At 39.4% G+C, this 19118-nt stretch overlaps 1 protein-coding gene across 2 annotated transcripts in view; it reads left to right on the top strand.

Moving 5' to 3' along the window:
* Positions 1-19118, top strand: part of sorcs3b (sortilin related VPS10 domain containing receptor 3b) — a 57720-nt gene that overhangs the window by 35171 nt on the left and 3431 nt on the right. The window contains exons 16-26 of one of the 2 annotated variants that reach the window (XM_022186863.2): positions 24-157; positions 755-868; positions 1421-1592; positions 11627-11813; positions 12088-12221; positions 12585-12708; positions 13026-13138; positions 13434-13568; positions 14145-14244; positions 15184-15289; positions 15386-15546. In XM_022186863.2, coding sequence (XP_022042555.2) covers positions 24-157; positions 755-868; positions 1421-1592; positions 11627-11813; positions 12088-12221; positions 12585-12708; positions 13026-13138; positions 13434-13568; positions 14145-14244; positions 15184-15289; positions 15386-15546 — 1480 coding nt within the window. Of the gene's footprint in view, positions 1-23; positions 158-754; positions 869-1420; positions 1593-11626; positions 11814-12087; positions 12222-12584; positions 12709-13025; positions 13139-13433; positions 13569-13795; positions 14019-14144; positions 14245-15183; positions 15290-15385; positions 15547-19118 lie in introns of those variants that run through there. The other variant, XM_051960318.1, reaches the window with a different exon arrangement.

The raw sequence follows: 19118 nt of genomic DNA, 5'->3' as shown, positions 1-19118 counted from the left end.
TCATCTTTTTCCTTGTCTGATAGGGAGAGCTGTGTGTGATGGGCGAGAAGCAGATCTATATGAAGCGCAGGCCAGGCAACCGTTGCATGCTGGCCCAGGACTATTCAAGGATCTATTCCTCAGAGCCATGCCTCTGCACAGCGTATGATTTTGAATGGTAATGATTTCTTTCTCTCAGGATTTCCAGCTGTGACTACACTGTAACTGAGATATTTTTCCCCAGTGGTTCTTTAATTTCTTTTATCACATGTTTACCAAACAGCTCCTCTGCTTTGAATATCTAATTTGAGTTGTACGTAATTAGGGCTGCTTGTCGACGTTTGTAATAAAAACCAAAAGTATCAGTTTGGAGAACTTCATATGCCTTAATATCCATCTTGCATTGCATATTTACTAGATAACCAATGTGGCTGTATTCATCGAATCTAATTATAGTTTGAAAAATGTAGATGGAAGTTAAGAACTTTTCATCATGCTCCTGTAATTTGCATAATGTCAAGTGACTTATTAGAATTCAATTAATAATGAATCGTTAAATGAATTTTAAATATCTTTTATCCATCTGTCTGAAATTCTCTTTGATCCCGCTTGTCTGACAATCATGTCTCTAGTTATAGTCTTAAAATATGCCATGAAGCTCTAACTGCAGAGCATTTGCCCCACTACAAAAGCTAGTAGAAGCTAGATTATTTTGAGTAGCAGTGTTTATCATTTCATGAAGTGTTGTGTTTTTTTTTTTTTCCCTTTCTGGCAGTGATTATGGCTGGGAGCGCCAGGCGGATGGGAAGTGCTCCCCGGCTTTTTGGTTTAATCCAAATGGTGCGGCTAAAAGCTGCAGCTCCAGCCAAAGCTTCCTTAACAGCACAGGGTAAGTGGCCCCCAATGTTCAGTCCATCACAAAACAATGTTATTCAATCCCACCTTGTTTGTCATGTTGTGTGAAACGCAAACAGAAAAGAATAGTTTACTGCCTCTTGGCTCGAAAATACAACTCTCAACTCAAAGAGCTGAAAAATGTAACCTACACTGTGTCCCAATTCCATCATACAATAATGCAAAGCAGGTTTTGGTTATGCAGCGTGTTCAATCTGAAAAAGTGGCTAAATAAATACACTCAGAGGCCGGTATGAATGCCAAATCTGTGTGCTGTTAATGGATGCTGTTGTCCTACAATAAACTGCCAAAAAGATATTGAGGAAGGAGCTTCTCAAATGGAAAAAAATTAAAAATAAAGCGGATGATGACACGTCCAGGAACACATCAAAAAGTGTTAAATCTTTGGAAAAATATTTTGATTGCCTATTGTGAAGAATTTTATTCCAGTGTTTGTATGTTGTATACAATGAAAATGCTTTTACTGTATTCTGTTAGTGTTTAATTCCTCAATATATGTCTTTTTTTTTCACTTTCTGCTTCAAAGGTATCGTAAAGTCTTGTCCAATAACTGTAAGGAGGCAGGAAGGAACATATACTCGCCCAGGAGGGAGCCATGTCGTCCCAGAGCACCCCGAGGCCTCCGCCTGTCCACCAGTCAGGGAGAGCTCAGTGCTCCTGTTGGAAGCAACGTTACTTTCATGGTCTACCTTGATGATGTGAGTGAGATCACCTCAGAATCACCAGTATTTGAAGAAACAGAACTGTTTAAAAGGTCTGTTTAATTTAATTACAACCAGACTAGCGTGAGAGTAGGTCACACACATATGAGGGGCTCTATGAGGCTGCGTTTATCTACTGCAGGGCAACGCTCTGCTTGCTAAGTAGCTCATATTGTCAGTGTTAAGAGTTAACATGTTTTAATTAGCACAAAACATAATATACTGTTGAGAACGATGGGATATATTTTTTCATGTGTTTGATGGTCAATTTCAGTAGATAAAAAGCCCGAGGTATTAGAAGATCAACCTCATTGTGGAAATGAATGTCTATGTCTGATTATGTTTACATTTATCAAAAGGTTAGAGAGATATTTAACTGGAAACCTGAAGAACTGAAAATCAGCTGGTGGTACCAAATACAGGGTGGGCCATAAATTTCCATACATAGGAAAAATAAGCATTTTATGTTGGACAACTGTTTTTATTACTCCACCAAGGAACGGCGGAGTTATGTCACAATCGGTGTACATGAATCTGTCTGTGTGAAACATTACTCGAAAACGGACTAACGGATTTGGATGAAAATTTCAGGTAAAGTCAGAAATGATACAAGGACCAAGTGATTAGATTTTGGCAGTGATGTGGTTTATAATCTCGATCCACGGCTTTGTTCTCGATTTCCCATTGGGAGATATAGCTGCTGGCACGGCGTTGCTGTAACCACGACGTGAACACTCAGTTACCTGCTGACGATCACATGATTGTGATCCTACTACAAAATGACTGATTTACCAGTTGGAAATCATACAAGGAACAAATGATTAAACTGTGGGGTGTTTCTGAGTCCTGCTACATATTTAGGTCACGTATGGAACAAACCCCAACCAGACACGTTGATTTCAGCCGTCAGCCTTATTTTGAACACAAATTCTCCTTTCTGTCCTTCACTCTTTTCTTCAGGAAACACCGTCAGAGCTTGTCTCCATTCCAGTTGCTTCTAAGTTTACTAGACAGCAAGGTCCATGTGTATTTTGGCAATTGGATTTTCCGTTCTGAAATGGGTAATGACAAACAAAAAACGAGTGGTTATTTGATTTTCGTTTAAAAAAAAAAACAAATTAAAAATTGAAATACAAGCTGTTTTTCCTTTTCATTCTCAATAAGGGATATACGAATTTTTAAAAATGCAGTGATTTTCATTTTATATTTAGAATAACAAAAAAGTAAAATCAGGAAGAGACAGAAATGAGAAAAGGTCAGTTTTTTTCATTTTCTGAGACCGGAAGTGGTCATCAGCAAGTATGGAGCCAAACAGAGTGCAGTGCATAGACTGAGAGATCAGGTGGCCGATCTTAAAATAAATCAATACCGAATTTTTTTATAGGGCATTAAAAATTTGCAAAGCCAGGGGGCGGGGCTGCTTGATTGACAGTCTGGTCCGGAATGATTGACAGGTCCCATGGAGGAGGCAGCACAGACTCTGCTCTCCTGGTTTGGACTAATTCTGATGTAATATGTTGGTTTATTTATCGGTGGAGCAGCAGTTTTAAGCAGTTTTCTACCTTCGGCTGATCCTACCAGCAGATGCTGAAAGGACTCTGATAGTTCGGTAAGTGGTTATTTTCTTATCGGTGCCGCTTTTAATGCACTTTATATGCAGCTTTAGTGTCAGATATAATGTTTGCCATGCACTCCAGATGTTGGTGGAGTTTATTTCAGTGTTTGTTGACCAGAGAAGAAAGTTAGCATCCAGTAAATATTAGTTTTAATGTTCGCGATGCTAACCGAGCTAGCTGCTAGTCGTAGCCTGATTAAAGCTAACGTAGCATTAAGCTACCGATGTTTGCATTGCGTTTCATGTAAACAGCTGAAGTGTGTTGTGTTAGTGTAATGTGGTACATTTAGTTAATAAAACTGTCAGTGTAGACGCTGGTTCACATTAATGTAACGTTTAGAAAACCTGAATGTGTTTAAAACAGAAAGGTTAAGGTTCTGTGTTGTCAGTAGTCCTGAATATCTGCTGAGTGTCTGAAGTTAAACTGGAGAAAACAGTAAATGTACTCTCATCGTTTATGCTGTTTAATGACTGATTCACATGTTGTAGTACATCTTAGTGTAGATTAGAAAAATAACATCCCAGATTATGTCCAAAGTAATGATGAATGCTACAGTTACTACATTTAAATTGCACAACAGGTAAGCTGGATAATAAAATCCTCTCCAATAAAGCTTAAGTGACTACATGCTTTTCTGTCTTTCAGTGCTTGGAAAATATATATGACAGAGGATATCTTTCCGGGGATACTTTAAAAAGAACCTCTGCTGGTGATGCTGTCACGTCTGTTTTCATCTAAGGTGTCTCATGTTCACTGTGAGGATCTTCTGAGTGAATCCAACAGAAGGAAAACCTCATCTGGTTGTAAAGGCGGAGACTGAATGGACGACATCCTCAGTGAACCACTTCCTGTTTAGCTTTCACTTACAGAAGGACAGACCAACTGTTTCAGCAGTTTATCATTCTCTGCTCAGCAGACAGGTGCTCTGCTTTGGAGTGTGACGATGTCATCGGTGATGTGGAGACTGAAGTTTCCGTTTCACCCACAGTGTGCTTTAGGACACCCGGGTCGGACTTGATGTTAGAAATACTGACCAACAGCTCAGATTTAACTGTCTGTAGTACCGTTTGGATGGATGTTCAGTTTTCACTCAAAGCTGCAGGAGCTTAGCCTAGTCGCGCTAGACAACCCACGGCAATGAATTTAATTCTCTGCCAGGGTGGGTCTAGTTACCCTCCATAAGGCTCCAGGCTGGATTCTCCTAAAACTAGCCGGACGAATCACCATGAAGTGTAGAGTCAGAAGGCGGGCGTAACTAAGTGACGACAGAGGCGCGACGATTCTGACAGAAACAACCAGCGCACAATAAACAGTTATCTTTCGACTCGGCTTTGGCCACAGCCCTTAAAGATTTGAAAGTAAAATTCAACTTGAAAGATAAACAAAGGACAGCACTGAAGTGTTTCATTGAGAAGAAAGACATATTTGGACTTATGCGGACGGGATATGGCAAATCCTTAATATACCAGTTGGCTCCGCTAGTTGGGAAGCTAATGGGACTTAGCCACAATCCGCCGGTGCTCTAGGAACTCCGTCAGCCTATTCGTTGCGCTGATTGGTTGTACACCTACCCAATTGCTGCAGAGTGATTTGAAAGACAACCTTTTAGCCCGCCTCCCTCCCTGTCGAGCGGCCCTAGACCCTTGTGCCTTCAGAATTCAGAACATGGGTCTAGCGCGGCTAGGCTAGCAGGAGCTGGGTCTTTAAAATAACCGCTGTCTGGTTACAGAGTGAAAATAGCAGTTCCTCCTTAAGGTCAGAGATTGCAGCATCCGAGGGCCTCTTCAAAAGAAGACGTAGTTGATGAAGATATTCTGGACCAGAAAGACCACGACCAAGCAGCCTGGAGATCTTAGGCAGCGTCTCCCTCAGGTGGGTGTCAACGGTGTTCACGGTCAGGTCTGTGGTAATCCCATCAAAAAACAAACAGAAACAAATCCAGATTATAAATCAACATGTAACCAAAGTACTCTGTATAATGCCATAGTATTGGATGCAGTTCAGAAAATGTCAAAGTATAGTTTACTTTTCAAGAATAACATAGTATGGCCTGTAGTTCATACGATAGCATGCCGGCAAAAAAATAAAACCATAGATTATTATGTGGTTCAAAAACCGCAGAATGATAGGATGTTGCCTAAAATTGTCATGTATGATATGTGGTTAAAAAAATGTCATAGTGCAGTCTATTGTCAAAATAGTATGTTATTCAAGAAAACATGAGAGTATATGTGGTCTAAAAATGCCATAGAATAATATTTCATTGCACAAGTAAAAGTATAGTAATTTTTAAAACTGTTCAATTTCTTATATGTTGCTAAAAAAAATACAAAAAAAATAAAACAAAAAAGGTCATAGAAATATGTCAATTAAAAAGCCTATAGTATAGCAGGTCGTCCAGTAAACATCATAGTATAGCCTTTGGTCCACAAAACGTTGTTCTGTCCCGGCTTTCTGAAGTAGGTGAGGAGCAACACAAAAACAGTCCAAACGCTGGTTTCCAGAGGGTTAGACGAGTATTTATTTGAAAGAGTAAGTTTACAACAACACAACATGTGAGCGGTTTAAAAGCAAATGGGTGTTAGTAAAATAAAAATAAACAGAATTAAAAGTGAACTTCATATTGACATTGACGGGCATTCCAACCAGGAACAAAGTAAAAGATCATCAATACAAAAAAAAAACTCTTCCTGTTCACCTCTTAAAACCTAAAAACACACCACAGTAGCAAGCTAAACTAAAACTACCAATAGGTTCCCTGTTTTCCTTTCTGAATAATTCAAAGGTCCCTCTCTGTCTCCCCACACATCCACCAACCACTGGAACACATCTCCAAAGTTCTGCTGAAGCTCAGCTTCCCCTCAGAAGAAGTGCTGCCAGATGAAGGAGCCTTTTGAGAGGCAGCTGGCATCGTGATTGGACAGTACTTTGGTCTGATCCAATCCAGCTTCAGCTCCAGAGACGGCAAGCGGGACGAGTCAATGGAGGCCGGGTGGACGAAAAAATTTAAACCTCTTGACTAATCCAGTTTATTGTTTGGTTTTTAAGAGACTAATCGACAATTAAAATAACTTTCTCCACTAAAACTAATAAACATGAGGCCAAATAGAAGGAACAGTTTTAAATCGTGCAGTCCCACGAAGACAAGAATAAAATTTCTCAACAAAAACTAAATCTGCTGGTGGATTCCATTAAAGTCCGAATAAATGATAATAAAGTGTGATACTAAAGGTTTGTGGTGCTAAAAATCTCAAAGTAAAGATATCAAGTTGAACATCTGCATGGAAGTTGATAAAAGTTGACCTCCCTTCATTTTTCTAGAGCCGATTTTAGGGATGGTGGTTAAAGACCTGCTGTTCTAGTCGTCTTCCTTCTAGTCGCTGTTAAAAGTCACTCCATCCTCATCGACTTCAACACCTCTTCATGACAACTTGTTTGGCCTCCAACCTGGTGGAAACTCCAGAAACTCGGGAAACCCGTCGAGACTCGGATTTTCGAAAAACTCGTCAGGTGGGGGAAGTTGTGGTGGGCGGTGGGGGAGTAGAGGGGGCAGTGGGGGAAGGTGGGGGGGTGGATGGGGGGGAAGCTGCCACCCACCTCCCCTCCCACTCTCCACCCTGACTCCACCCAGACTCCGCCTTGGCCCCACCCATGTGGTCACTTGGAAACTACAATGTCAAAGGGACGACAAATTTATATTTTTTTTGTCTGATCTGTAGTTCAGTGAGTTAAGGGTATGCCTATGGAGCTACAGGTTGCCGGTTCAAGATCAGACCCTTCTCAAATTTTTTGAAAAAGTCCCACCACTGGCAAAAACTGCCAGTGGTGGGACTTGATCCTGCTACCTTCCACATGGTAGTCTTTCTTCTTTACCCCTGAGCTACTCACTCAGATACTTAATCTTTTTTTTTTTTTGCGGATTTATCATCGTTTTTTTTTTTTTTTTTTTTTTTACTTGAGTGTCATCTTGACCGTTTTTCTCAGGAGGTTGGACTTCAGCCTTTGTGCTGGAGGGTTGGACCCTCAGTTCCAAGACTTTCCAAAGCCTCGAGACCTCCCGAGTCCTCAGGACCTGAGCTTTCACACAGTCTGAGGGCTAAAATTTTCTAAGTCCCACAGTAGATCTCTGTTAGATTTAACTTTCAGACAGTCCAAGGACTGATATCTTCTAAGTTCCTGAGTAGTTCACTGTTAGGTTGAACCTTCAAACAGTCTGAGGACTGAAATTTTCTAAGTCCCACAGTATATCTCTGTTAGTTTGAACTTTGAGACAGTCTGAGGGCTGAAATTTAAGAAGTTCCTGAGTAGATGGCTGTTAGTTTGAACTTTGAGACAGTCTGAGGGCTGAAATTTAAGAAGTTCCTGAGTAGATGGCTGTTAGTTTGAACTTTGAGACAGTCTGAGGGCTGAAATTTAAGAAGTTCCTGAGTAGATGGCTGTTAGTTTGAACTTTGAGACAGTCTGAGGGCTGAAGTTTTAAAAGTTTCTCAGTACTCCTGTGTTAGTTTGAACTTTGTGGTTAATAGAAGCCTTAAAACTTGTGACTATGAGTCTTGATTTCACATTTAGACCATCCATCTGAGTTCTTCTCAGACCTTCACCTGTGGGTTCTTTAGAAATCCTGAACAAACATTGATTCTTTTCACTGAATAATAAAGTTTGTGGAGATCAGAAGGTAACATTAGTTTGATCGATGCCTTCAACTACTCGTAGACTTTGTCTGGAAAGCAGTTTTCTGAAATGAGCTCTTAGTAAATCTGTCCACATTCAAACCAAGAACACAGAAAGAGGAAATGTTTGAAGAAACAACTTCATGTTTTCATTTCAGACTAGAAAACGCTTTAAGACCTTTATCTGTTTTTTCTCTTTTTGATTGTTTTATTGTCTCTTCTGTTTAATTTGATCTTCTAAAGTCTAACTGGTCTTTTCAAATGTTTTGTCTTTAGTTTGATTTTTCTTCAGTGTTTAGTTTTGCTCTTTTCTCACCTTTCATTCTTTTCTATTGTCTGATTTGATTTTGAAATGTTTTGTCTTTTTAATGTTTAATTGTTTTTTCAAATGTTTTATTGGCTTGTTTGAAAAAAATTCCTTTTCTTTCCCAATGTTTAATTTTTAAATTTGATCTGTAAGGTTTTTCTTTTTAAATGCTTTACCACCTTTTAATGTTTATTTTTCTTTTTAAATCCTTCATTGAATTTACTGTTTAATTCCTATTTAAAGTTTTATTGTTTTTAAGATTTAATTTTCTAATTAAACATGTATTTTTCATTAAATGTTTTGTCTTTTTAAAGGTTTAATAATTAATTGTTTTCTATTTTTTAAATGTTTAATATTCTTGTTTAATTGTATTTTTTGAGTGTTCAATTATATAAAATATTTCATCTTTAATGTCTTTGTTTAAAAATGTTTAATTTCATAATTGCATGTTTTGTATCTTCTGTTTAATTATCTAATTAAATATTTTGTGTAATATAAATTAATTGTATTTAATGTTTAATTTTCTTTTTAAAAGTTTCATTGTGTGAAATGCTTTTTCCTTTGATTTAATTGCTTTTATTAATGTAGTTTATTCCTTTAATCTTTTGTTTCTGTTAAGATTTTAACTCCAACCTTAAAAATTAAATAAAACCTTAAATCACAATGAAAATACTTCTGTTGTCAATCATGAGTTAGTCAGTTATTCAGTTTATCAATTCAACTTTATTTGTTTAGCACCTTTCGCACAGATGACAAAACTACACAAGCAAAGAGAAAAAAAACTATGCTAAAACTATGATTGAAACTCAAAAACAATTCAAAAAATGATTTAACATGGTGATATAATATGTTGTGTCCAGGGGATGGAGGGAGTTTATTGAAGCCCTCTTGGGCTCACACAGTAAATCATTTAAAATAGAAACATGATGTTCAGTCTAAGGAAACTGGAAACTGCAGAGCAACAGAAGAACCACAATATCACCCATTTTCTCCTTTAATGAGTCGACTCTTCTGGTGCTTTCAGACCAAAGAACTCTTCACAACCTGCTCAAACTCTTGGTACAGGACTTCACCACACGGGTCAAGAAGGTTTCCGTCTCATTTCTACTCTGAAGCTCACCTTCTCCTGCTCAAACTACTGACAGATGTTTCTGCTGCTCTAAAGTCTGGTCTCCAGAACTTCCAAAAAACTCTGAGTCTCTTCTGCTGCAAGTTGCTTTTAGTTTAAAGTTGTAGCAGAAAGTTAACAAAGACATTTGAAAACCACCTTCTGGTACCTGAAATCTCTGAGTTTTCACATGTAGAACACCTGAACATGTCAAACTGGTTCCATAGTAGAACCATCCCTGTAAAAACGTCATAGTATGATGTGTTGCTCAAAAAAACCATTACGACCGGCTGTGTAGTTTCACCGAAGAGCAACACATAAACAGGACAAATGCTGGTTTCCAGGGGGTTAGGCGGCTATTTCTTTGAAAGAGTAAATTTACAACAACACAACATGTGAGCAGAAAATTCACAAAATCTGTCATTAGTTCAGCTGAAAATATTATTTTTTGTCCTTTTTATTGACCAAACTTTTCAGGAAGTAGAATAAAGTTCTCATGTAGAAGTCCAACTTATTTTGGATCCTAGAGTCACATTGATTGTTTTGACATTTAATAACAGAGTCCTGAAATAAAATTACAGTTGTGGATTTCTGTCATTTAGGCTGGACTAAACAAATAACAGCAACATTTATCTCAAACGTTATTATGAGGAGTCTAGATTGAGGTTTCTCACTTGATAATGATCAAAACATGAAATTTAGGTTGGTTTAAAGGAATATTCCACCTGAAATATTTGAATGTTGATGATGTTGTTTTATTCCAAAAACAAAGTCAACAGCAGCCAGAGATGCTACCAGATGTTCCGACCATAGATATAGGCAGAAGAATAGATACCTAACGTGCTGTCTTCTATATATATATATATCTATGGTCTGACCAATCACTGCTCTCTGGCTTTGCCCTCTGAGAATCTTCTTGTCGTTTGGCTCCATCCTTGCTGATGACCACTTCCAGTCTCAGAAAATGAAAAAAATGTACCTTTTTTCATTTCTGTCTCTTACTGATTTTATTTTTTTGTTATTCTAAGTATAAAATGAAAATCAAAGCATTTTTTAAAATTTCTTATATCCCTTTTTGAGAATGAAAAGGAAAAACGCCTTGTATTTCAATTTTAATTTTTGTATTTTAAAACGAAAATCAAATAACCATTAATCAAAAACTTCAATAAATCAAATCAAATAATCATTAATTTTTGTTTTTCAATACCCGTTTTAGAATGGAAAATCCAATTGCCAAAGTATACACGGACCCAGCAACAGATAATTATGAGGACTGTTATCCTGGAGACTTTGAATATGTGTGCCAGATTTCACAGTAGTGCATTCAGTATTTTTTAGATACCCATTTTCATCATGAGATAGCCATGTACCGAAGCAAACCCTGCTTTATCACCTATTGCTCTGTAAATGGTACCTACATGTAAAACATGAGCACTATACTTTATTGAAGAAGACTTGAAACTAGCAATTGAGACCATAAGAAATTCAGGAAAATGTATACAGAGGTAGTAAATCAAGTAAGAAGTACGGTAGTTTTCTCGTATATGTCTATACAATCGCACCACTTTTTGCAGCCAGAGAAGTCACCTCCTGCTGGTCATTAGAAAGCAAACAAATTTAAGTCATTACGCATGTGATTCACTTTTCAAACCCAGAGGCTAAACCCATCCTTATATACAGTCCTTGCTTATTACAACAATAAAATAATCATCAAGATCTCTTAATGTTGCTGGAGGAAAAGTCTGGCTTCCCCAGCATCATTATGCTGGATAATCTTCAGATAATCTTCAGATTGCAGTGTTTACAGATTTAATTGGAAGTACTTCTAGTTGCCTGAAAACTCGTGACAGGGTGTTAAGAGAATATTTAGATTTTTCAATGCTGTGAGCACCACAAATAAAGCTTCCTTGACATATTGAAGTCTCACACTATAGATATCTCTGGGTAAACAAAGCCAGAGTTAATTATCATAGTGTTTTTGGATTTGGGTGGAAAAACACTTTAATAATGGCAATATGTTTGTTTTGAATGATCATGTCCGCTGGAAAAATGGCAGCAGATTATAAACTCATCCTTCTTACTTTAGGACATTTTCATGACCTCTCTTGCCTCTGATGCTCTTTTTTCACTTCTCTTGTTTTTCTCGGTTGAATTTCTGTCTCCTTCCATTCATACTCTCCTATCAAGTGTTTGTGACACAGCTTATAGGACATCTCAGCCGCGACACTTTCAGGAGTGGAGCTGAGCTTTCTTGGCTTGTATGTGGTCTAAGTGAAGGATCTCAACCTAAGCCTCAGTGACAGATGCTATGTCATGCCATCTGTCCACAGGGAGACTCGCTGAGAACCAGCATCCAGCTCGACTTCGGGGACGGCATCAAGATCACATACTCTAACCTGAGCAGGACTGATGATGGCATCAAGCACATCTACAGAACGACTGGGATTTACCGAGTGACAGCTTCTGCAGAAAACAGCCAGGGATCTGACAGCAGCACACTGTTTTTACACATCACCAGTACGTGAATAAGAAACATCATTACTGATTCCTGCGGCAGCGCATATAGCAAAAAAGCCTTTTCTCTTTCATGGATAGTCACGTTCCCACTCTGCTGAATTCCATTTCAGTCATGCTTGTGTTACTTTTATATATTTTAGTCTTGGCATATGCAAAAGCACACACCTGGAGCTAAATGTGCGTCAGCTGTGATCACGATAATACTCACTGTTTGCTGCGTGCATTTATTTGATGCATGTATGGATATGTGCTGGTGTATGTGTCGCCGCCTCAGGTCCAGTGGAGCGTGTATATCTCTCCGCTCCTATTGTAGCCATCAGGGGGAAGGAGGCTAATCTGACTGCGGTGGTTTGGCCGAGCCACCCCAGAACATTGACCTTCTTCTGGTGGTTTGACAACAGCTCCGAGGTGAGAAACTTATCTCGTCTTCTTCCCACTGTTCCTCCGCAAATGCGTTTGTCCTGTTTACTGCTGTCTTTCCATTTCCTTTCCACTCCCCCCTCTTGATGTCCTGGCGTTGTTGTTTACAATCTGAAAATGTAAATCTACAGAGCTTCCCCACAAATCATGTAAAATATAACCACACGTGACTGCCCGATGTCTTTGTAGAGGATGGCTGGTCATATTTATTTATCACGCTGATTGTGTTCACTGCAGCACCCCCTCATTATACAGTATGTCAAGGGCTGCATGCACATAGCATTTTATATTCAGCGGAGAGGATGCAGCTTTTTCTGTGCAATTCTCTGTTTTTTTCCTTTTGAAATCCAGCCCATTATAACCTTGGAAGGAAGCATCTCATACACGTTTCAGAAAGAGGGAAAAAACAAGGTCACGGTCCAGGTTGCTTCTGGGAGCACCGTAATGCAGGATTCAAAAGTTATAACAGTTAAAGGTGAGTGGGGGAGACAGTCTTCAAAGCACTTTAATTGGTGAGATGCACGACACATGAATATGCAATGCGCCATCTCGGGGAAAGTGTGATGCCTCTCGGTCAGCTGCTCCAAAGCTGCGCCACGTTGATGTGGACGTGGACTTATCTAATGAATAAAATGTCACGGTATGCGAACACAAAATCTTGAGGAGCAATTAACTTCCAGGCGCATGTTGCCAAATGAAAAAAGACAAAACTGCACATCAGATTAATCAAAAAGTAAACCAGAAGTAGCATTCATGTTCTAAGAGACATCGCTTCACCTGTTTTTTTCCCAGAGTTCTTCAGGTCGCTGCTGTTGTCGTTTTCGCCAGCACTTGACGAGCACAATCCTGACATCCCCGAATGGAGGGAGGACATAGGCCGTGTGGTGCGGACAGCTCTGTCACAGGTACATCAACCCCCAGGAGATCTTTCCTGGAGCCAACATCGGACGCTAGTGGCTTTCAGGGTCATTACTATTTCATACCTGCGCGCAGTAATGACACAGCAGTCGTGATGCTTTATGCTCCGTGTGTGAGCCTTTTTTAGTTTATCTGTCATGACAGTAACCACACACTGTTATCCAGTGTGAATTTTCAATTGAAGCTGATGTCAAAATCTTTTCAGATCTGGACTTCAAAGTTCCAAACTTTAACCTCAGTTGTGAAGTTATATCTGCCTTTCGTGTTGTTCTGTTGCTGCAGGTGTCTGGGGTTCATGTAGATCAGCTGCTGGTGTCTTTGTACCCAGGACTTCCAACTACAGCCGAGCTCTTTATCCTGCCCGATGAGCATACGTCAAGTGAGCATAACAGAAGGAATGAGGAGGCTCTAGAGAGGGTAAGATATCTAAAGATGTTTGCTTAGATATCATGTGAACGTTTAATCAAGAATAGATGTATCATTCTACTGATATGACAAAAAAAATCATAAAATAAGATTTAGTATTAAAAAGGATGTAGAGGCAAATGCCAAATCATGTCCACCAGTAAATAATTATAACAGATTGATTGATTTTGGCTCTGCTTTTTTTTGTATGTTCCATCTGGACCATCTGCAATGTACAGGAGCCAAGAAAATCAAAAGACGCTCAGAAGAATACTTTGGCATTTCTTAAGTTAGCACTTTTGGTACACTAACAGAACAACTAAAAGCATTAGGAGGAGATGCACACTGTAATTTTAAACTGCAGTGCTAATCACCTGCTGGCTCGAGCTGAAAAACAGACATGTGTGGTATCAGTCTTTTCCATAAACTGTCATTGAAAAAGCAATAAAGTGTATTTCTCAAGTTGTTTGTTAAACTATTCTTATAAGTTCTAAGTATGAATTGGTAATTCATGAAATAATGACATCATTGTGAAATGCTAATGTCTCATAATGTTTTTCTGTGTTTTGTGTTGACTACCTGTAACAGATCTCAGATATTTTTGTCACTGCCCTGAACCAAGGCCTGGTCCAGTTTGAACTGAAAACTGATATCCGCATTATTGTGTACATGACTCAGCAAACCTTGGGTAAGCTTTATGTATCTTTTTTCTTTAAGCTTACCATATTGTTTCTGCTCCCCAGTGCATTTGTTAGATTTGAAACACCCCTTTGCAGGTAGACAAAAACAAAACATTCAAACAGGCCTTAGGCTTAATTTATGCTGGTTTAGTACAGTATGTCTACACAGCCACGGTGCATTTGTTATGCTTGCCAATTGTCAAAAGATAAGATTTGTCTTTCTTCGAATAGTTTGACATTGAGATTTTACCCAAGAGCTGAGAAAATAAAGCAAGACAAAGACAAAGAAACTGTGTTCCCTGAGTGAGATGTATATGATACTGTATATCACAGGATTTAAATACCCTTCACAGTTTGACAGATTTGTACCTGAGGCTGTGAGACAGTAGCTCTCTTTGAAATCACCCGATCAATGACGTGATTGACAAAGAAGGCATTTGGTATGCGCTGAGGAAATCGGCAGGGTCACCGGGTCATTAGCATATCGTAAAAACTTGTCGATCAACCCTGCGTGGCTTTACCCTTTTCATCCACCAATGGATCTGTCTTCATTTTGTCTGCACACAAAGGTCTGGGTTGCCTTTAAAATGATCCCGAAAGGTCATAGACTTCATAGGCTTCTCTCCGAAGAAACGAAAGATGGGGGGCGAGGGGGAAATACTTTGAATATTGCATCTCAGCATTTAAAAAGCCATGACTATGCATAAGCTGCCACGTGCATGGCCCACCCCAGGTAGAGGCAGCAGACCTCCTAAAGGCTCCTTTTAATGCCCTGAGGGGATAACATGCAGAGAGCGGCTCTCCAAACTGTACCTGCAGTCGGTACAAGACATCGGGTAATGAAAGTAATCTCCTTGGAATAAGACATGGCTTAGGGAACAAAAAAAGGGCTTAACACATTTGTCTTTGTCAAAATGTGGCACTGGTTTAATGTATTTGTGTTTCAGCGCCACTTGTGGATTCAAACTCCATCCATAGTGGGTCGGCCATGCTGATGCTGCTCAGTGTGGTGTTTGTCGGTTTAGCTGCATTCTTCATCTACAAGTTCAAAAGGTGTGTTCACACAGATAAGAGACCAAATTGTATTGAATTCATCTGTAAATCAAAAGCTAATTATCTTTTATCTATTGCTTTGCTGTCTTCTTTCAGGAAAATCCCCTGGATCCATGTTCAGACTGAGGACAGTCACGAGAAGGAGCCAGAGGTGATAAGTACAGTCGGTCAGAACGACGCCATGTCCAAGGTCAAGCTCAGCGAGTTTCCGTCTCAGAAAGAACTCATGGAAAAGGAGCTGGAGGCCAGAACTAGAGGTATGTACAATTTACCAATTACTATGTTCTACACAGTATCTAAAGCAGCTATAGTAGAGGTATGAGGAGCTTTTGCTAAATTTAAACTAGAAATATCACTGTTTAGAAATTCTTGTTACAATGAAAAGAGATTCAAGATGTTGCCCAAGTAAAAAAATGTTTGAATTTTATCAAAAATAATTTGAAGAATCAAATTTAAAGCACTTAAAATGCAGCCAAAAGTCACTCTGTCACTGTGGCATTACACTGTGGTTAATATTATTGGTGCAGTAACGCAAAAACTGCTTTTTAAGGTGATGTAGACGCTCATAAGGATTTAAAATCTTCAAGCAGACTACAGGTATGAAAGTAGTGATGTAAAAGATATATGTGGTGTGGGGAAGTATAACATAATACAAAATTTAAGTACAGTATGACTATTCACAGCTTCGCTTAGATGTAGAAAATTTAGTCAGGAACTACAGTGTGTGGCAGCAGTGATGTGATGTTTTATTCCAAGACAAAATTAAATGCAGAATATTAATATCTGTGAACTATTCGGAGCCATTAATACAGGATTTAAGGCATGACTGTCACTGCAAGCGACTGATACGGATTAACATTTTATTGCCCTAAAAAAAAACACCACCGAGCACCTGAATATATTTTAACTGTATTTTGTGTAAACACGGACTACAATGACATTGTTGCCGTCTTATTTAAATGACTCCTCCATGAGCGAGGCTACTTTGCAGTACATTGAAGTGCAGCACACGTCTGAGGTTCTGGAGCGTCTTTATCACCGCAGTGTGTCGTATTTTTGCAAATTGCACATCAAGACCACAAATGCAGCATCTGCACAGAAGCCAGATATCACCATGACAAGTTAACTTTTTGATTGCTATGCCTGACATCCTCTGTGACGCCTTTTAGATGAGAACTGTTCAGTCCCTGCAGACACTGTGGACTATTTGACAAAAGTAGCACTGCAGTGCTCCTGACACAGACATGTGGGCTGCACGCCTTTTTTTTTCTGGTCACTCAGCACTTTGGCTATTCTTCATTTCTCAGCTGTTTCCACCTTTTCCAAGTCCTTGCCGATCTAAAACAAATTAACTGCCTTTTGGCTGCTTTCGTAAGTGTTTATTTACAAAAGGGCAGAACAGCGTGGGACCTTTTGATCCGGGGCTCGCTAGATTCAATGAATTTACGACCTGCTGTTTAAAGATTTCATTAATACTCGTCAGCTTGGTTGGACTCTCGCGTGTACTGACTTTGGCTGAGACGCAAATGATCCTGCAAAGCTGAGTGGGATGTATCTAGTTTCAGCCGTTTTACAGGAAAATAATAAATCTATCATCTACTGGTGGGGGTCACTGTCCAGCTTTCAGCAGGACTAATATCCCCAGTCATCTGTTATGAATATTGCCTTTCTATAACGCACTGATTTATCCGTATGTAAAACATATCTGGTATGAGCAGACAATCCAACATACATGTTTTAAGTAGTAATGCGTTTTCTCTTGCCTGTAAGGTAGGTCTTGTTCCAGCCGGTGAAAACATGCCCCCCTACCAGAGGAAAAACATTAATTAATGTCGGGGTTCAGTGATTTTTATGTAACCCTCATTTTAGTCCAAATGGCTTTACAAGCTGTAGGAAGAAGCAGAATCAGTGAGTCATTGATAGTTGTCACAGTGCAGCTGGAGCTGTTGGGTAAAACCAGTGTGGATTCGTGAAGGTCGAAGTGAGGATTTGAACATTTAAAGCAGAATTTGACCGAATAAAATGGAAAAATAAGTAAGGTGAGTTCAGTCAAGGATCCTCATTTGATTTATGTTAATACTGAATGACTAAAATGACAGCTCGCACAGGCTCATATTTTATAATAAGTAAGAATTTACAGTTGAGTTGAAATGCGCAAATTAATTAAGGAGATCCAGGAGCCTCGATGACATATTGGATGAGGCAGGAATTTGTCAGGACTAGTAATCAAGTCAGCAATCAAGTCAGTAAGTCAAGAAAATGTTGGATAATTTTTTTCCCGAAGCCGCAGTTCTCTGATTAGCATTCACGCTCTTAATATTCATGCATCTTGAGGAAAAATCAAAGTCTGGTAAGCAAGGGCAAGGTTAATATTTATCACGCCTCTAAGAATGACAATTTCAAAGAGCCTTGTAAGGAGTATCAAATGTCATCTGTGAGTGTAACAGCATTACAGTAAAGAGCAACTGTTACGATCCAACCTCTAGGGGGGGCTGGATGTAACAAAAATAACCAGATGTTATTGGTTTAGGTGAAGGGATTTATTACTTAGTGGCAAAGGAACATAAAAGCGATAATGAATACAAGACTGGTGACTGTTGCTAAATTGAAGAACATAATATAACAAAATGAAGGCTAACAGAGTTTCCCAAACTTATCTAAACTTAAAACAAAGCAACTGAACTCCCTAGCCAAACATAACTACCTCAGCAACACCCACCACCAGTAACAAAAACTAATGCAAAGCGTGTGAAAACAAACTAAACTAGTGCCTCACATTCACACACATAGGGAACGAAGACTCAAAACTCGAATGGCTTCTTCACTAAGCCCACAGTGTCTGTAGCACTCACCAGGAGTATCTACAGACCAAAGTGGTCTGCGGTACCCATCAACCCAACCACACATACCTACAGACCAAAACTCATCAAAATACAAACAAATGATCACACACAGAGAGGCACCAGGGCGGACTGGTCACAAATATCAGCCGCCCAGACTAACAACAAGGTGGCACATATATAGCCTGCAGGTGTGATGATGGCTGCATCCGATTGGTTAGAGGCAGAGGAGAGCTGGAGGGTGGCCCAATCAGGAAGGTCTGAAGGCGGGGCTTCTCCAGAGCCATTAGGTGGAATGGCTGGCAGCTGGTGTTCCAGAGAGACTCTGAAAAGACTCAACAACCACAACAACCACAGCTGAACCAACACACGCAGTGTACCCTCACACAAAGGCCTTATAGGACACCACCCGGAAACCAGACGGCACACCAATACTGGTGGCCGTAACAGCAACTCTTATTCATTTACATGATTGGTCAACAGCCAATCAGAGGCAAAGAATTATTGTACTCGCCTCCGTTGCTAATTCCTTTTAAGAATCCTCACACTTTTACACTGTAGTAGTTGCTCTTCAAAAACATTTACAACTTCCATTTCATTTTTTTTGTAAATCCTTAGAGACTGTGGAGAAAATCAAATATTCCACTTTGTTAGTATGTCGTTATGGTGTGTTTTTTATATGCTGGAGGATGCATCATTAGCGAAGTAAGCAGCCAAAACCATGGTTGAGCATTTGTAGCTTGAAAGTGCTGTGCACTTGTAGTGACGCATCATCAGACCATTCTGCAGGATAGAATGGTCTGACTGCACCTCATTATGATTCTGCTATATGGAGAAGCCTGCTCTGGTTTGTCTGTGTTTCTTTAAACCTATCACAGTTGTCTTGCGTGGAGCAAAGCCAAGGATGCAGTAATGGTGCCCCATCAAGATACTGACAGGGTATTAGTTTTGGTGAAACATATGTACATAGAGATGTGAACACTGTAAAT

The sequence above is a fragment of the Acanthochromis polyacanthus genome, chromosome 15 (genome assembly GCF_021347895.1).
Source record: "Acanthochromis polyacanthus isolate Apoly-LR-REF ecotype Palm Island chromosome 15, KAUST_Apoly_ChrSc, whole genome shotgun sequence".
NCBI classification, from domain to species: Eukaryota; Metazoa; Chordata; class Actinopteri; family Pomacentridae; genus Acanthochromis; species Acanthochromis polyacanthus.
Note: the sequence above shows the minus strand (reverse complement) of the source record. Positions and strands in the feature narration are given on the sequence as shown.